The following is an 18855-nucleotide window of genomic DNA, read 5'->3' on the forward strand; positions in this document are numbered from 1 at the left end:
CTCAGGCATGCCAACAAACTCCTTTGTACAACAGTGAGTTGATAGAGTCTGGTTCTGAAAGAAATGCATGACAAAATGCATGAAAATAGACACACGTGACTCCTTACTAAGGTTCCAACTGGCATCCACGACAGCAAGTCACTTGATTTAAGTGAAAAACACCTCATTGTTACATATATGGACTAAACGTGAAAAATTAACAAATAAACGATCGTCTACATGAGCCACAACAGATGAGATCATCTTCAAAGCGACTAAATAAAATTTCTCCGAGTATTCCCCAAATAAATGTGCTCGTTGAAACTTGCGCTGTATTTAAAACACGGAGTGGCACTAATTTGAATGCGAAGTCCGTACTGAAGAAACTGATTGGTCGCTGCCGGTCAATAGGGCAGAAAAACATCAATCACACAATACAAGGTGCACTTGAGTTGAAGGCCATCCCCAACCTACATTGTTCTACTCAGCGTCACCCTGGCGTGACCTTTCGCTTTTTTAAGTGCGGCTTGGATTCCGGTAAATATGGCATTCTCATTATTTAAACTTGGAGAACAAAATGTCTCGCAAAGTGTTTTTACTGCCCCATTGCCTAGAGACTGCGGAGCAGAGGAACGGGCGAGCGCTTGGTATGTGTACCACCACAAATTCGCCACTCGGGATAGTCCGTGCATTGCAAACATGGCATGTCGCAGAGAGCTGGGGACCTTCACCGGTGCGGACCTGCTGGGTGATCCATTACACTAACAAAGAAGAGCAGATAATTAAACCTCCTCAATGCCTGCAGTGGCGGGTCTTTAATCACGAGCAAAACAGGAAAAAGGCACAGGGGTGGGAAGGAAAACTAAATGAAGGTTCTCAACTAATAGAAGATTTGCTTGCAATGAAATGCATGCAGTGCATGCAGTGAAATGGACTCTAAAGAAAGTGGAAGCTTGACTCAAAATGGACTTTGCTTGTCAAGAAAGATTCTGCTAGTTGCTCACCTGGCATCCACTCTGCTGTTTACACTGGTGTAGTACCATGTGGCCACCACAAATAGATCTGCTTGTGATTAAGCCTCAAACCTGTCGAACCAGTAGCAGGCTCCACCGTCACTGGCTCACCTTTTCCAGCCGGGGAGCAACAGGTCTGGGTCAACACTCTTACATCAGCTCAGCAGAGTTATTTTCTTCATAGGACCCTTTCAGCGGGGGGGGGGTGCGGTGGCACAGTGGGTTTGCCCAGGTCCCGCTCTCTGGTGTGTCTGGCATACGAGTCCCGCTTGGGGTGCCTTGTGACAGACTGGCGTCCCATCCTGGGTGTGTCCCCTCCCCCTCCAGCCTTTCACCCTGTGTTGCCAGGTTAGGCTCCAACTCCCTGCGACCCTGTATGGGACAAGCAGGTTCAGACGGTGTGTGTGTGTGCTTTTGATTTTTGAGTTTAATTCACCTTTACTGGCATTATACAAGTATTATGAAATTCAATTCATAATCCCAGAATGTGATGCAACACACAAATGCAAAATGTATAGCACCATAAAATACAGAATAAGCTGAATGAAACACAGAATAAATGGCAGCAGCAAATATATATATTATGCATTGCAAATCTTGGATAATGCAAGCCCGCAAAAGGTTCAACTAAAAATTGGTGGAAAAAAGGAAACATAAGCAGCGATTAGAAGTACTGCACATATAGACAACAAGTAACTGCAGTCTACCCTGTGATGTAATGGAATCCTTCAGGAAGTACCCCCCTCAGCCTTGCACCCAGTGATTCCGGTAGAAGGCTCCGGATCCCCACGGCGCTGATCAGGAAAAGCAGTTAATGAAAATGGATGGATTGATAACTGCAGTGAAGCGCTTCCTATAGCCATCAAGGAGCAAGTCATAGTTGTGCTGAAAGACCTATGACCTTTGAAGGAGACCCAGCTTTCTGACACTGGGTATGACATTGCCCTCTAAAATGCCTCGGTATTCAGCTGATTCCATTTTGCCATGCAAACGCTCACGAGTTGAAACTGTTGAAGTCTGTCGGTCAGCTTGAATCTGTCATTCTTTGAGAATGTCCTGCGGATTGATAACTTCCTCTTCGATCAAGTCTTCTCTTGTAATCATGAGCAAGGAGGTGGACCACAGCGCCATAGTCCTTAGACTTCTTGATAACATTAATAGGAACATTAAGGTCTCTGAAGGCGGACATGTAGCCTTGAGACTGTCTATGCATGGTTATAAGGTTGGTACAATCTCAGCCACCTCAGATAATTCTTGAGGTTTTTCTTTCTTCATTTTCTCCATGCTCACTGTGGTACACACAACAGGCAAATGAGTTCTTTCCTCTATTCAAACTTTTTGAATGAGTGATTTTTATATTGCAGGCACCTGCAACTCACCGAAGCAAGTTCAATTCCAAAGCAAAACAGAATGTACTACTTGAAATGTAGTTATTTCTAAATACTTATAAATAACTTGCAAATAATATTGTCTAGGTCATTTCAGGATTTTTTTGTGTCATAAACTAAGGTTTATTCTGCGTTTCTGTTTACTTCCACTGCATGGCAAAGAAATGCATGTGTGGATACCAAAAGGTTTTCTATAATGCCAACGGTTTTCTGGAAGGAATGTTACGTTATTTAAAAAATTTGCATGGGTGCCAATATTTTTGACCATTACTAGATAGATAGATAGATAGATAGATAGATATGACATAAAAGAGTGGAAAAATAAACCATGTGTAAATGAATAAAACATAGTACTCATGGCTCTGACAATTACAGAGCCTGATGGTGGGCAGCAGAAATGACCACAAGTGCCTCCTTGGAACAGTACAATTGGACCACACACACACACACACACACACACTGTCTGAAACCGCTTGTCCCAAGCGGGGTCGCGGAGAGTTGGAGCCTAACCCCGGTGCAACACAGGGCATGAGGCTGGAGGGGGAGGGAACACACCCAGGACAGGACGCCAGTCCATCACAAGGCATTCCGAGGGGGACTCAAACCTCAGACCCACCTGAGAGCAGGACCTACCCAAACCCGCTGCGCCACCGCACCCCCAGTCAAGAAACAACAAGAAGAATTTCAATCAACACTACATTGGAACAAAATATTACACAGTATGAACTAAAAAAATCTTATCATATGAATATGAATATCCACTGCTAACAATGACACTGAGGAAGTTTGAGATAATGGTCTAAAGACTGCAAAAACCAGTCAGTGCAGAATGAAAGATGCCATCAAACAAATGTCCAGCCACTTAGTCAGCCAGTCCATCTCTGTCACTGAACTCTGGAGAAGACAATCAGTTTTCTCCACTCCACTAATGCTGTTGTCATGAATATTGAAGCTCGGGCACACCTGCAACCCATATTGTGTCTGAATAATCAGTCACTTCAATCTCAGACATTACTGTCAAAGCAAATCAAGAAAGAGTGTCACTGATTTTGAACGCTGAGCTTTGCCTGAGCTTCAAAAGTAATGTAATGCAGAAATAGAAGAGACTGCAGGAACAAGAACAGTCACGTTGCTGAGACTTACTCTCAGTGACAAGAAATGATGTCATCCTAAGTGATTATGGAGATATATACATGCAGCATATATGCACTCTGTATACACACAAAAAGATAGATTTCAGTAATCCATTCATTCACTGAATACTGGTGGAGGAGAACATAACGCTGTTTATAAACTCAATTTAGAGTAAAAGTAAAAAATTTCACATTTAAATAATAAAACAGAGTGTGTTTTTATGCTGGACCTTTTGAATTACACAAAATGGTTAGTCACCTAATCAAGTTGATAATGAATAGCTCTTTTTGTTGCTACAATATTAAATTTGTTCAAAAGAAAATAAAAGAGAAAATAAATCAAATAAAAGTCAAACTGAAGTACACCAAATTAAGTGTTGCATAAGTAGATATTTTAGACCATTATCCCCAAAATGTTATTGCAGTTTTCAAAGAACCACCATTAGAAAACAACAGAGAAGGAGAGATGAGATTTTGCACTTAGTAATGTTTTTATTTTCAACATCCTTGAAAAAAGATTATTTAAGGGTTTTGGGTTGCAAGGCATATGTCTTTAAAGGCACATGACAAAAGAGGACAGATGAATTTGTCAAATTGCACTTTGCTGTCAGCCAGGCCTGTTATTTAGACAAAATTGAACTGTACTAAAATATGCATTAGTGTAATTCTTGGTGTCAAGAGGTGAGGGAGGTTTGTTGAAGCAGAAATTGTCTGTTTTGGTGTTGCTTTTGTAACTCTCATTACCTGTGTTAGACTGAAGGAAATAATGGATTTCTAGCAATTACCGGAAGGTTTTGGACTAAAACTTTGTCTTACCAAAGGAAGATAACCCATCTGTACATTTCACAAAGAGATAAGGATGTCAGGAGAACACATTTAAGACGGCTGCAGTATTTGCATTCCAGTGCTGGGTGAGTTTTGTTTATGTGGAAGACATGAAGCCTGGAAGGTTGTGGGTTATGTATTTTACATGTTAGACCTCAGTTCTACATGTAACCAGACAGATCCATATTAACATCTCCTCCCAGCTCAAGACAGTTAATTGCAGCAAAAAATCCATTTCGAACACTTCTAATGATTATTTGGATGGTACAAAAACAATTTAGACTTGCTTAGCACCAATTAGGCGCTATTGCTCACTATCGCCTCTCAAAGATTTGTCTACTCAAGAGGCAGTCCCTGGAAGTCCAATTAGCTCCGTTTTTTTTGTCATCCTTTGTCGTGTTGACACTGAAGGAGTCTGTTACAGGAACTATTGCCATTTGGGCTATTACTAAATTCAAAGATATGTAAAATTTGGAAAATATAGCTGCTCAGTGCCATTATTTGCTGTCTCTTGTTTCCCCATCATTTATTATTTTTTAATCTCTGCATCTGACCATATCCTTGGACTAACGTGTCAACGGAACAATGAATGTTGTTGTTTTTCATCAATCATCAGTCATCAGTCATAAAAAAAGCAATATCACAAGCAGTTAAATCAATACAACAGCACCAAGTCTTAGGAGTTATCCCAGAGAGCATCTCAGTGGGCTGGATGGGAATGAAGAGTATGTTTGCCTCAATTAATAAAGAGCTGAAAAACTGGGGATGAGACCGCATCAGAAAATCTTTACAAATTACCATAAAACATCAGTGAAGTGTATTTTTGGACAATGATAATGGGTTCTTGTTTGAAGACAAAAGAGAGCAGATATTTATGCTGGGGAAATCTGAGAGCAGTGGAGAACTGTATGACAACACAACACCTCCACAAGGACATCCTAGAGAGAGACCATTCACACCAAATCACCTTCACTGCCTCAGCAAGGAGGTGAAATTTGAGCGACACCACAGTACTTTGCAAATTAATTGCTTTCCTTGCGTCAGCACCTTTGTGCTGCAGTCGAATCTATTTACATGTAATTGCAGCTGTGGTCTTGCAGAAACAGGTTTTCTCCACTGTGCTGTTTAAAAACGCAGCAATAATATAACCAATATCCTCCACAGCAAGTGTCTGGGGGTCTATGCAGCAACATCCCTGAGGGGAAACAAACCAACAGCCCTTTACCAACCCGAGAAGCTAGTACCCCATCCTCAGTCACTCCACAGTCCGGTTAAGCGAGTCTCATGCTAGATTCCTCACACTTCAGGAAAAATTCACACACTGCAATTCTGTAGCTTCGAGAGCTATGAGCCATGATGCGATTAGTAGAATTATGACATGGCTACCACAGCTACTGGTAAGCGACTACTCCGGGCTATGACTATAAGGTGCTACTTTATAAGTAGACAGCTAGGGGCTCAAGGTAGGGCTGATACAGCAGGAGGTAGGGAAGGGCATCTTTAATGACATGTTAAAGCTAATATAACTTCAGATTAAACTCTTATCAACTGAAATGCACAGCTCTGAACATCCGAAGCCGATTGGCTGGATCATCCACGAAGGAGTAGTAGAGCAGTACCTCCACTACCTGTAGTACTATAAAGTTAACCATGAAGCCTGGCATAAGCATCCATCCATCCATCCATCCATCCAAAGCGCATCCATCCAATTTCAATAACCGCTTTGTCTTGAGCAGGGTTGCAGTGATCCGGTTCCTATCCCAAAAGAATTGGCCACAAGGCTGAGAAAGGTACACCTTGGATGGGACGCCAGTCAATCGCAAGCATAACCATCCAGAGTTCATGCAATTATGACAAGAATAAAGTTATGAATGAGATTGCCGAGGGGGGCTGAATATCTGCAGAGACACTGAGTGTGGAAATTTTGACAACTAAGCCTTGAACCAGAACCACAAGCTCAATGGCTGCCAAGGGACCACGGCATACAGGTCTGCCTTACAAGTGAGATGTTCCAATTAAAACTCATTGGGGTCCTGTTATCCCTTTCGAAAAAGACACTGCTTTGTTTGTGTATTGACAAATACCATGAGAGATTAGTCGAGAAATACTGCAAGGTTCCAGGAAAATGAATTACAGACCCCATGCGAATGGTAAAAATTCAAAAGCTGCAAGCAGTGCATACATTTTTGTGTTAGTAGTATGCACTGCCCCCTGTTGGATTAAAGCAGAACTGGGGAAAAGGAGGTTTAGAGCAACTAAAAGCATCAGTTATAAATGAGACAAAGTTGGCACCTCAGTATTCTATTTATCTAAAAAAGAATCAGAGAAATTGTGGGTCTGCTGGGCTAACGTGGACTGGTAAAAGTAATGATGGAGTAATCGAGAGGGAACATTCAGGTTTAGCAGCAAAAAAAAAATGTATTTTTTGGGACGAACGCGTTTTGGCGGGAAACCTTTTCCCGCCAAAACGCGTTCGTCCCAAAAAATAAAGCGTCTTCCTGAAACTTGAACGTCCTCTCCAATAATTGCTCCAAAACGTACATGCAGCGGGGGGTTTTGAGCACCGAAGCCCTCTATCTTTTATTTCGCTACAAGGTGAGCACGTCTTTTGTTCTTGAAAACAGAATTTTTTACACATTGCAGAAGGCACACAAAATCGGATCGTCTTTGACATCCCACGTTTGTCTTGACTTTCCTTGTATTTCAAAGGCCAGTTCTCCACATATTTTGCTTTTTTCTTTAAATCACAGTTAATTAAGTCTTGTAAGAACAAAACGACTTTGGTTTTACTTCCTTGGACAGAGCACCACAGTGCTGGTACCCCTCACCCACCCACTGGGCAATTTAGCGTCACCGGCTCATCTCCACTGCGTGTCTTTGGACTGTGTGAGGAAACCGGAGCAGCCAGAGGACGCGCACACAAATGCGGGAACAACATGCAAACCCCACATAGACTGAGAAGGGATCCCACCCACGTCCTCCTCTCGCCCCGGTCCGGCGCTGTGAGGCGGCAGCTCCACTTTGCCACCCCCCGTGTTATTTATTACGCCTTTAATAAATAATACCTAAATCTCCAGCGGGTGCAATGAAAAGTTGTATTTAGAAGTGTCTCTGCGTTCCCAGGTACAACACACCCGGTGTCCGTTACTAATACAGTAGTAGTTGCTGGCAGACACTTAATAGCTGGGACTCGAAGGCTAAGTGGGAAATAAGAGGTCAGCAAAAAGAAAGACTGTGGGGCAGGTGCAAAACGTATATATATATATATACTGTATATATAGACGCATTTCTCAGAGTCGAATCATGATGAAGCGGCAACATGCCCTAAACTCTTTTTTTTTTTTTTTTTCACGAAAAATTGAGAAGGGGGCGCATTGGCGCAACGGGTTTGGCCAGGACTTTCTCTCCGGTGGGTCTGGGGTTCGAGTTCAGGTTGCCTTGGGGTGCCTTGCGATGGATTGGCGTCCCGTCCTGGGTGCGTTGCCGGGTTAGGCTCCGGCTCGCCGCAACCCCGCTCGGGAGAAGCGCGGTTTCAGACACAGAGTGAGAAATGAGTAATGATTTCAACTAGAGCGTATGTGTGATTTAACGACGCTGTCCAGCTAGGTGGCCGCTACCTGTTCACACACTTCTGTCTAACCGAAACTAAGGTTTTTTAGTGGAATGAGTCTTTCAAATCGAATTTATGACAGGATTTTATGTAACGAAACCCCGCACACGGTATTTCCGGAGTTAATCGCTAGGAGGCGCGCTACACTGTGGCCGCTCGACAGAGCACGGGCGGGGCGCGTCGTGTGCAGAAACGTCACTTGAGGGGTCGCCATTTTGGCTCAAGCTCGGCACGGCGCTTCCGGCACCGGTCATGTGACCCTGTGCGGCGCTGTTGTCCTTCGTCGGACGACGGGTTCCGAGCGCGGAGCAGAGCTGATGAAACGCGCACGGCTGACGGGCAGATCGGCCTTCATGGAAAGGAAAGAACCGAAGCGCTGACGTCACAGAAGTAGCGAGAAGCCCACAGGAGATGTGGAGGGTACAGGGACTGCTGGGAAGGTGTAAGTTGGATATATTGTACAATTTTACAGGTAACAAAACAGGCCTCGGGGGGGAGAGACAGTAGTAGTACAACTCTGATTCTGACAGGACCAACAACAACATGCTTCCGGTCCCACTTTACCTTCACTGAGTGTTTAAACTATTTTTAAAGATTACTGTGAACCTCTTCTTGTCTGAGAATCGACTTAGTTACGTATCTATTTATGCAGCAGTGTACTTACTGTATAAGTTCAGGGTAAATAAATACCATGATGATGCATGAATGGGGGTACAGCCAAGTGGGATTCGAACCTCCGGCCTTCAGCGTACAGACCTCAGCCCTCTAGAGTACAGTGCTTGCTTCTCTATTGAGTTTCAGTCTATGGAAACAATGTGACTAAATGCTATTTCTCTTCTTGCCCCAGTCTTGGGCCGTTGCCATGGCAGCGCCCCCCTTCGTCTCTCTCAGGGACACCACGTGGAGGATGAGGTCCGCAACACGTCCATGGTGCTGTCCTCCAGCCTGCATCCTTCCGACAGCAGGTACCAGGAGGACCGCCCGCCCACTTGATGTTCCGTAAACATTTCGCTCATCGAGATGTTCTTAATCGTTTCCCTTGCAGGAATTCAGTCCCGATGCACGTTATGTCAGAGTGAAGTGTCTCAGCGGAGCCAGTCTCACCAGTGTCCCAGTGCCGGTTTCCCATTGGGGACTGTACCTACCGTGCTTGTGGAATTCGAAGGGGGGGGGGACTAAAATACAGAAAAAAAATAAGGGGAAAATAAGGAAAAAATATTGTGCGGCTAAAATGTCAAAATTAAACTTCAAAAACATGATTCCAGAATTTCTAGGCATTTCCTAAGAAAGTCCCTTTCTTTGGCTTCTCCATCAATCACGTGGTTTAGTAGTTTAAAGTGTGTTGTGCCAATTAATGTAATTGGGTTGGCGTTTACCTCTCGCTTTTCACATTTCAGTGTGATAGGGCCCAACTCCTACGATCACCAGAATGGAGGTCTGCGCTTTCACTGTCATGTAGCATTTAGTCCTCCAGACTCTTACTGCCCTTATCAAAGACCAGCATTGTTCTGGTGTCTATCAGCCTGAAAACACACGTTTTAAACCATGGCTTTCCAAGACTGGGGGCGGGGGGGGGGGGGGGGGTGTCACCAGACTTCCCACTGGAATCAGCTGTCCAACTTGATTTGAGGGGTGTTTAAAAAATATATATATATAATCTGGAAAAATGTCTCTGAATATGTCCTAAACATTTATTTTCAGAAAAGTCGAGTCATGAGGACAGACATCCCAAGTCACGTCTCCTCCCTAAACCTTGCAAGCAATCCGTAATATTCCAGAAATTGGCTGCCCACCCCACTTATTTTTCTGTTGGTCCAGAAAGTTGGCAGTGAATTAATTATTTAGCATCAAATTCCTCGATTCTCTTTCCAGCTGTTTACTACAGAGTCCAAAAAGTTCAGAGACTTGCTTCCGAATAAAAGTATGAAACCATCCAAACTGAATGGTCTCCAAGACAAAGAGCCCTGAAACAAAAAGTGTGTTCCCAAATTTCAGTCCCATTTGCACTTGTTCAACACACATCAGGATTCTGTTAACCGTTATTTATCCACGGTTTGCTTTTATTTGCCTGTTTTCATTTTGCTCCGGGGGGGCATGGAGGGTATCACCTGTAAACTCGGGGTCCCTTGGGAAAGAGATTTGGAACCACTACTTTACACCTCTGTGTCCACTGCCAGCTCACATCGAGGGGAGGATGGGGGGAAGAAGCAGAAGAGGAAGACATCCAGGTTCTGCTACAGCGGGCTGCCCCGCTACACAGCTTTGGACGCAGTGGGCTGGGTAAGAAGCTCACACACAGCCTGATCCACAGAAGTAGTCATTGAAAGAGGGAGGGGATAGACAGAGGGAGTTAGTTCAGGCACTGTGGGGAACACAGCTCTTTTTGGGCTTGGTTATGATGGTTTCAGGGAAGATGGTGATTATGTTGTTGGTGTGGCTGTAAGGGCTTTGTTAGCGGTGCAGTGGTGGACCGGAGTGTCTCCATGCTGGTGGTGGATGAGGACTAAAGCACACGCTCCTTGCAGGGGGCGGTGGCCGTGCTCTTCATGCAGATCTGCAGGAAGATCCACCTGCAGCTGTCTTCCTCGACCGAACCCAGCCCTGGAGCTGGAACGTACAGGAAACTCGGATCGCTGCACAAGTGTGGTTACAGGGTCTTGCTGGAAATCCGTGAGTTCGGTCATATGAATGCAGCACAGTTACACTCCAGATTCTCTGCAGCAAAACTCAAAGTGTTTCTGAAACGTGCCACACAGTGAAAAGGCTCTCTTTCAATTTTAGTTTTGTTGCAGTGAAAGAGAGCTCACCCCTGTGGGGTCGTGTTTCAAAGCACAAGGCTCTGATCCTTCTCGTTTCTGCGTGTGCAGTGTCTCGGCAAGATGTCCTCCCAAGGGGCACGAGTGCGGGTTGCCTTACGGACACACTGGAAGATGAGGGCAGTAGCAGCAGAGTGGCTCATGCCCCCCGCACCCCAGAAGGTTCCACCTTCTCAAGTGCCGAAGGCATGACTCAGAGCAATGACTCCTCCTACTCAGGTTACTGCTCCTCCTCAACAAGTTTGGCCTAAATGTTTTGGATCAAAGTTTTTAAAGGGAGACCATTTGTAAACTCTTCCTCAGCTGTCAACAGTTTTACAGAGCAGATCATAGCTTACAGATCCAGTGTGATGAGCTGGAGTCCATGGCTTTCGACAGGGCTGGGGAGGGACACACAAGATTTTCTTTATCAATTCTGAGTGAAACCTCTCATGTTGTTAATGCTGATTATTGTCCAAGTTCCTGTAGGTATGGGACAGCAGAGGTCTCACTGTGCAGTTCTCTCTCCAGGTGAAGCCAGTTCATCAGCAGAGACCCCTCTGGAAGACACGGCATACGCACAGGGCCCACAGCAACACAAGGTGGGGTTTGGGCATGTTTGTGGTCCCTCAGGCTTGCCCCCCGCAGTCGGGAGTTTCACCGAACTGTCCTTTTTGTCTCTCTTCTCAGCAGGGCCCATCAGTGGAGGAGGAGCTGGCAGCCTCTACGGACAACCTGAGGACAGTGGCCGACTCCAGCATCCCCGTCATCCTGAACATCATTGGTAAGAACGCTGTTCATCCTCAAGTATTTTGTTCCATAAGAGGCTAAAGTATCATTTGTATCCATGGTCAACATGCTGTAGGTGTTTGTGGCGTTAAAATGTATGGAAGTGTTTACATGTCTCCGCATGCTCAGGTATAGAGAGCGCTAGGAGGGGGGATAGCCAGACTGCGTTCTCCTGCTTCCTGGTAGCTGCCCAGCATGGCTACAGCAAAGCTCAGTTCAACGTGGGAGTCTGCTATGAGAAGGGTCGGGGCGTCCGCGGAGACCCAGAGAAGGTCTGCACTGCGTTGTGTACATATGCCATACAGTGAGCACCATCCCTGTGAGCTCAGGGGCTAATGGCTGTAAACGGTCACTTTGCTGGCCTTCCATATACATACATACGTATGTATGCGTGTGAGGAAAAGTGATGAACACAGCATGTTTTTGATTTAACAGACTGATTATGAAAAGTTGGTGTCCAGTAGTGGTGCATGTCCCTTTGATCTACATCTCCATAAAATACATCTATATGAAATCAAGAGCCTGTTGAATAAGAAGTTCTATTTTGAGTAGTCTAATTCCTTTCCTCCTCTTCTCTTATTTTAAATATTTGTAACACCACAAGTTTAATTTACAATAACAAGACCTATGTAGAAGTCACTTTTGGAGCATGACTGACAAAGTGCACACACACTGACATATCAACCACGCTACTGCTAAAGTACCGACACTTCATCCGAGAAATAACGGGGAAGTAGCGATGTGTGAACCGCAGAATTTTGTCAGTTAAATCCAAATATCAGTAAATCGGCTCCATTAGGATTTACTGCATTTGTCAGTAATCGAGGCACAAGCTAACCGACGAGTGATTGGTAAAATAAGAAGAGTTGTACCCTCTCCTGGATTCAGGTGAGAAATCTCTAATGTGAATAAAGGTAATTTTCTGCCTCCATCAGGCTGTCGAGTTCTACAGGCAGGCGGCCGCAGGGGGCCACAGCCAAGCCCAGTACCGCTATGCAAAGCACCTCCTGTGCACCGGGGCTCAGAGTCTCGAGAGCACACGCGCTGCTATCCCGCTGCTGGAAAGTGCTGCGTCCTCTGGAGTGAGAGAGGTGAGCTCAGCCCCCAGAGGCCCATACATTGCCATTGATTCATTTACCCGAGGAAGTGACTCACGGTGTGAGGTTTGCATGCTTAGTTACATCCAACATTTATACAACTGCATCAGTTCAGGGTAAGTACCTTGCTCGAGGGTACTACAGCAGGAGCAGGTTTTAGAAGTCGAGGCGATGGCTCTAACCACTATGCATTACCTACTGCCGCAGTACATAATACACTGAAGGACCACAGTACTTTGTGAGAGACAGAACTGTGTAAATTCATCTTTTACAATATGTACCCATGTATTACTTACACCTACAGACCTATTATAGAGAGATTTATTGGACAATCTGTACAGTGCGTACGTTTACCTGTATTTTCTCTGCACCGCACCATACCTCACCAATGCTGCTTCTATCTCCCAGGCTCAAGTGTACTTGGGCGTGCTCTTTACCCAGGAGCCTGTGCGGGACTGGCAGAGGGCAGTGCACTACCTGCAAATGGCAGCAAAGAATGGGGTAGGTATGGGGTGGAGCCAAGCTGCGGGAACAATAAGCGTAACGAATCGGAAGCCAATGCCACTTGGCCACGACGTCCTACAGTCCTCAGGTGCAGAGTCCGGTAGCGTGTCCACTACCCCATAACGCACCGCCCTGTGCTTCTTCACTGTGTTTTGTTCTCCAGGACACAGTAAGCCTGCTTTACCTGGGCCACTGTTTCACATGGGGCCTCGGGGTTGTGCCATGCCTCAAGACCGCCGCACACATGTACCAGGGAGCCGCAGAAGGGGGAAATTTGGAGGCCCAGCGTATTCTCTCAGCCTACGGGGCAAAAGGTGACACGCACAAACACGTATATAAACCGCACCGCATCCCTCACCTGCACAGTAGCAACAGGAAGTTCTCCACGCTTACATTGGACTGTATGTGGAGCTGACTTTGTCAAGGTTTTGCAACAGTGAAAATTTTGTATCAGTCTTTTTTGTCAAAGTGGTAAGAGGCAGTGATCGACGTTAAAACCATTTTGTTTGACCATTCACGTTACTGTTCTTTTACTCTGTTACATGGTAAATCTTGCCCATGTAGGGTAAAATGAGAGCCCTCAAATCTAACATTTTCGCTACTTTTTCCAAACCCTGTTTTATTTTTGTTAATTGACATGTTCCTCTGCCCAGTAGTTACCAGCGTTCCGGAGGATGTCGTTCTGAGGTCCACGCGCTCTACTCCATGCTTCTCGTCAGCCGACCACCTCCGCAGCATGATTCAGATGCGTGATGCACACTTCAGCTCTGCCACGCAGACCCTCCCCCACAGCTGGAGCATGGGCAGCCTCCGCTCCTGGCTGCTGCCACAGGTGTCAGAGCCGCAGGATGCTGGGAGGGCCCTGCTGTTGCCTAAAACAGCCCCCTGTGGCTGGACAGTAGGAGTCGGTTAGCAGAAGCTTACAGTCAGTAGGGATCCATAAAATTTCAACAGTTCAGACTTACTGATGTAGAGAGAGGTGTCTAAATAGAGTAGGTAAACCATTCATTATCTGAAGAGCATCTGCTGTAGAATAAAGTTGCTTCCCTGGTTAAACGCGGGGCCGGAGTCGCCTGCGGGGAAAAGCTGTGATGATTGTGTTTGAGTGGCTGCTGCGGGGTCCTGCCTGCTGCCTTTGGAGGCCTGGTGGACATTTGCTCCGGACTGGTCACAAAACAGTACGGTATGAATATTGCACCGAAAGGCCTTTTCTGCACCTTAGGGCAGAACTTGTAGGTTCACAGCTAAGCACAGGTAGAGCTGGTGGAACCTGAAGAAGAAAAGCACTTAATCCGGAATTGCCTTAGTAACTGTCCAAGAGTAAAGCGGCTCCCTAGAAAAACGTATTGGGGTGTTAATGTTGGGCTTTCAAGGATGTGACTTTCTTATGGTATTTCTGTGCCCTGATGTCATGAGTCTGTCTTGCCATTTGTTCTGCAGATTTAATGTGAGTGAGTAGTTTTTCAGCCTTGCATGTTTACACACGACATTGAGGACCGGATGGTTCTTGGACTCTAATTCACCACAAAAGGAATTTACCTTTTTAAACACTGCTTTCTGTGCCAAGTGCTTGTTAGACTGACTACGTGGTGTGGGGTATATTTAGTGTCATGTGGCCAAATTATGCAAATGAGAGCCGAAAGGTGATGAAACGCACAAGGAATATCGCAGCTGCAGCTGTTTAAAATATAATTAAGCCAATATTTGTGTAATAAGGGGGTATGAGTTGCTGGAGATAGCATTTGCATAACTGTTAGTGGTGTTTAATATTCTTAGCATGGTTTTTTTTTTATAGAACTTTGGTGTGTATTTAGCAGAGAGAAACAACGCTGTACAAGGAATTTTCTAAAGATGGAACAAATGCATGAATAAAAGTGCTATTTTTCTACTACTAAGTGATTGTGTGCTTTCTGTCCTGACTTGTGCAGACATTTCATAAATAGAAAAAGGTTTATAGCATGATCCTGGGTGGGATGTTATTCAACACAGGTGTACTGGTTCAGTACTCAGTATACTATACCGGACACAGGAACTTGAGGTTCTGTTGGATCACGACAAAAAAGCCTTCGACGCGTAGAACAGAAAAGTGTAACAGTGGCAACAAGTGATGCAGAGGCACTTTCCTTTGCTATACAGCTATGAGGAAAAGTTAACCATTTGCAGTTATGTTTATTGGTATAATTATCTTTGTCCCTGCCTTAATTGCTAACACCTGTTGCAGGTGACATCACTTTGATATTAATGGATTTATTGATCCAATATGTGAACACAAAAATGTTTCTAACACTGCAGAAAACAAATCATCTCCCATCAAACACCAAATGATGCTGACATGTGGATGGAACTGTTAGACACTGTATGTATGTCTTGGTAGAGTACAGAGCTGTCAGCACTTTCCAGTGTACAGTGTTCAGTACCTTGGGCAGTGCTACCATAGCAGCATCAGGGATTGGCCTCCAGCTTGCAGCAGTGAGAGTACGGGTCTACACCTGGCTCCAGCGCAGTTCCCCCTTCATTTTAGCATTTCGCTTCTAGGACATGAATACATGTGCACTGCTGTTCTTCGGCAACAGCAGCGACATAAAAACCCAAACCAGCAATGCATAAATAGTGGCACATCCACAAATATAATGCAAGAATCATAACTCTTGACTCAGAAGTTTGAGTTGTCATGCAGATGAAATACTAACTAAAATTTATCATGGGGATCAGCCATAGAGAGTCATGTGGAAACAGTACATACACCCTCTGGAAGAGAAAGAAAAAAAAAAAAAAATTGCCCTCCCCACTTCATTTGGACATGCAGACATTTGATCTTCATTTAATGAATCTATAGATAAAGGTGATATACTTCAATCAGTAATGAAAATTTAGATTTTCATTGGGTTTTTGTTCAACAAAAAAGAAAAAAAAAACCTGATGTAATATTCTTATGTGGAGAAAGTATATACACTCCAGGTCTCAGAAGCTGGTGTTGTGCAGTTTAGCAGAAATAACTTCTTGTAGCCATTCTGCATAATTGGCTACCAGTCTGACATCAATGTGATGACCTTTCTTACACCTCCATGCAGAATTTCTTTAACTGTGAGATGTCTGAGGGTTTTCTTGCACACGCAGCACATTTCAAATCCCCCCAACATTTCAATGGGATTCAAATCCGGCCTTTTACTAGGTCATTCCATAACCCTCAATTTCTTCTTTGAGGTATTCCTTGGTACAGTTACTGATATGCTTAGGATCATTATCCCGCCAAAAGATTCACTTCCAGTTCAACTTCAAGCTGTTGACAGATTTCATCACATTTTCTTCAAATCCTCTCATATAGTGTAGAACTCATAGTTGAATCTATGATTACAACTCAACTAGTCCCTAAGGCGGCAAAGTAACCTGAAACCGTAACAGTTACACCACCATGCTTGACAATTGGAATGAGGTTCTTCTTAAATGCTCTTTGGTTTGCACCAAAAGTGTCTGCTGCTACTGTAACCAAACAGCCCTGTCTTTTAGTCATCGGTCCAGAGCAGATTGTTCCAAAAGTCCTGGTCTTTGCCTTGGTGTTCACTGGCAAACTTTAGCCTTGCCTTGATGTTTTTGGACACTGAAGGCTTCCTCCTGGTACACCTCCCATTCAGATCAAAGTTGTGCAATCCTTTTTCTGATGGTAGACACATGCACACTGACACTAACAGTTGCCAGAGTTACCTGCAGATGGAGATGCAGACCTGAGACAAAATTTGAGGGTTCTTAGAGACTTCTTTAAGCATCTTACAGTCTGCTCTTAGCCTGAATTTGCCTGGCTGGCCTATCCTAGACAAATTCACAGTTATCTCAGATCTTTTCCACTTGCAGTAGAGTTTCCATATGATGGAATGATTGACTTCAAATAATTTAGAAATCTTTTCAAATCCCTTCCCAGACTCATGGGCAGCCACAATCTTCTTTCTGAAAGCCTTAGAGAGTTCCTTTGACCAAGGCATGATGAAACCATCCCCTTGATGTTTGAGGTTTAAATAACACGGGTTCCTCCAGGATACTTCCTACCAATGATCTAATCACTGGAACCTCATCTGGTACACCTGATTCTAATTTTGTGCATTTGAAGTTGTGATAAATGTAGGGGTGTACTTCCATGTAACAAATATGTATTTTTGATTATTCACATTATAAAAAGGACTACATAATGTCAGTTTGATGTGTTATTTGTTCAAGTTTATCACCTTTATATATAGGCAGTGAATAAATTAAGATAAAATGTCCACATGTCCAAATTTGTTGAGAAAGCCAAAATTTTCTATAAGGTGTACTTGCTTTTTCACATGACTGTATAAAGAGAAACTGAATCTAAACCACACGTGCAAAATGCAAAAATACTTAAGGCCTTAAGGACTAAAACTGAAAATGGTCTGTGTAAGAGTTCAAAGTAATTGCAAACAGACTGAGTTCCATTGTTAACAGCTGCTTGTCTGAACAGGGTGGCGGCGAGCCGGAGCCTTACCCAGCAACACAGGGCGCAAGGCCAAGGGGCCACACCCCAGACAGGACGCCAGTCCATCACAGGGCGCCCCAAGCAGGGCTCGAACCCCAGGCCCGCCAGACAGCAGGAACCAGCTGAACCCTCTATGCCACCACATTCCCCCAGGATATTGATACTTTGCTGAATATTATATTAAGGTTTACATGACTAAATGTCATTAACAGCCCCATTCATTAGAGTTTTGACCCCCCCACAACAAATTCCACACTTTCCAACAGTGGCACTAGGGGCATGTTCTCCAGTGGGGGGGTCTGGGACCAAGTCAGTGTACCAAGTGAAACAATCAATGTTAAGACTGCCCACCACAGTACAGCTTTGAGAAGCTGGAATTCCAGACTCATTGGCTGGTTCCCCATAAACACACACACATTTTCAGAACCGCTCATCCTATACAGGGTCGCAGGGAACCGGAGCCAACCCAGTAACAGAGGGCATAAGGCTGGAGGGGAAGGGGACACACCCAGGACAGGACGCCAGTCTACCACAAGGCACCCCAAGCAGGACTCGAACCCCAGACCCACCAGAGAGCAGGACTGCGGTCTAACCCACTGCACCACCGCATCCCCTCTTCCTCATAAACAGCAGAAACTAAATAACCTCATTTCCCATGATCCTCAGCTCACATAGGGCTTTAAGAAAAGGGTGGGTGAGGTCAAAACTACAACTGACCACATTTTCAAAGTTTTCACGACAAAGTAGTTTAGTGGTTAGAGCTACTGTGTTGTGCTTGATAACACTGGGTTCAAATCTCATATTCTACTGCAGTACCTTTGAGGGAGGTAATTAATTGCACTGATTTGCTCCAGTAAAAATTACCCCATTGTACAAATGGGTAAGTCAGTGTAAGTAGGTTAACAGTGTAAGTTGCTTTGGAGAAATGTGTAAACTAAATTAATAAAGCAGCTCCACTTAATAACAATGCAGCTGGTGGAATAGTGGTTAGTGCTACTACCTTTACACCCAATGGGTTCAGGTTTGAATCCCACCTCCAGCTGTAGCTCTCTTGAGAAAGGTATTTACCCTACATTGCTCCAGTAATAATACCTAGATGTACAAATGGGTAAATAATTCCAAGTAGCTTAACATTGTAAGTCACTGAGCAACTGGGAAGCCACTACAGGTTCCTGTTTGTCCAAATCCTGAGTGTGATGCCCCCTTCTGGTCAGCTGACTGCAGTGCAGGAACCCA

General features: G+C 44.6%; 1 protein-coding gene across 1 annotated transcript; it reads left to right on the top strand.

Annotated features, from left to right (window-relative positions):
• The first annotated feature begins 8653 nt into the window (after positions 1-8653).
• dele1 (DAP3 binding cell death enhancer 1) lies at positions 8654-14978 on the top strand. Its single transcript, XM_029257498.1, has 12 exons — positions 8654-8669; positions 8796-8913; positions 10126-10228; positions 10474-10618; positions 10816-10983; positions 11275-11345; positions 11434-11527; positions 11662-11804; positions 12468-12623; positions 13038-13130; positions 13297-13447; positions 13787-14978. The coding sequence occupies exons 1-12, from the start codon at positions 8654-8656 to the stop codon at positions 14044-14046; spliced, it is 1518 nt and encodes a 505-aa protein (XP_029113331.1). The 3' UTR covers positions 14047-14978.
• Positions 14979-18855: the final 3877 nt, after the last annotated feature.

Source organism: Scleropages formosus, chromosome 13 (genome assembly GCF_900964775.1).
Source record: "Scleropages formosus chromosome 13, fSclFor1.1, whole genome shotgun sequence".
In the NCBI taxonomy this organism is placed as follows: Eukaryota; Metazoa; Chordata; class Actinopteri; order Osteoglossiformes; family Osteoglossidae; genus Scleropages; species Scleropages formosus.

Bases quoted from the DNA above. Each gene is read 5' to 3' on its own strand.
- dele1 (XM_029257498.1), top strand. The intron at 10,619-10,815 runs GTGAGTTCGGTC...CTGCGTGTGCAG, and splicing joins CAGGGTCTTGCTGGAAATCC to TGTCTCGGCAAGATGTCCTC. The intron at 10,984-11,274 runs GTTACTGCTCCT...TTCTCTCTCCAG, and splicing joins CAATGACTCCTCCTACTCAG to GTGAAGCCAGTTCATCAGCA.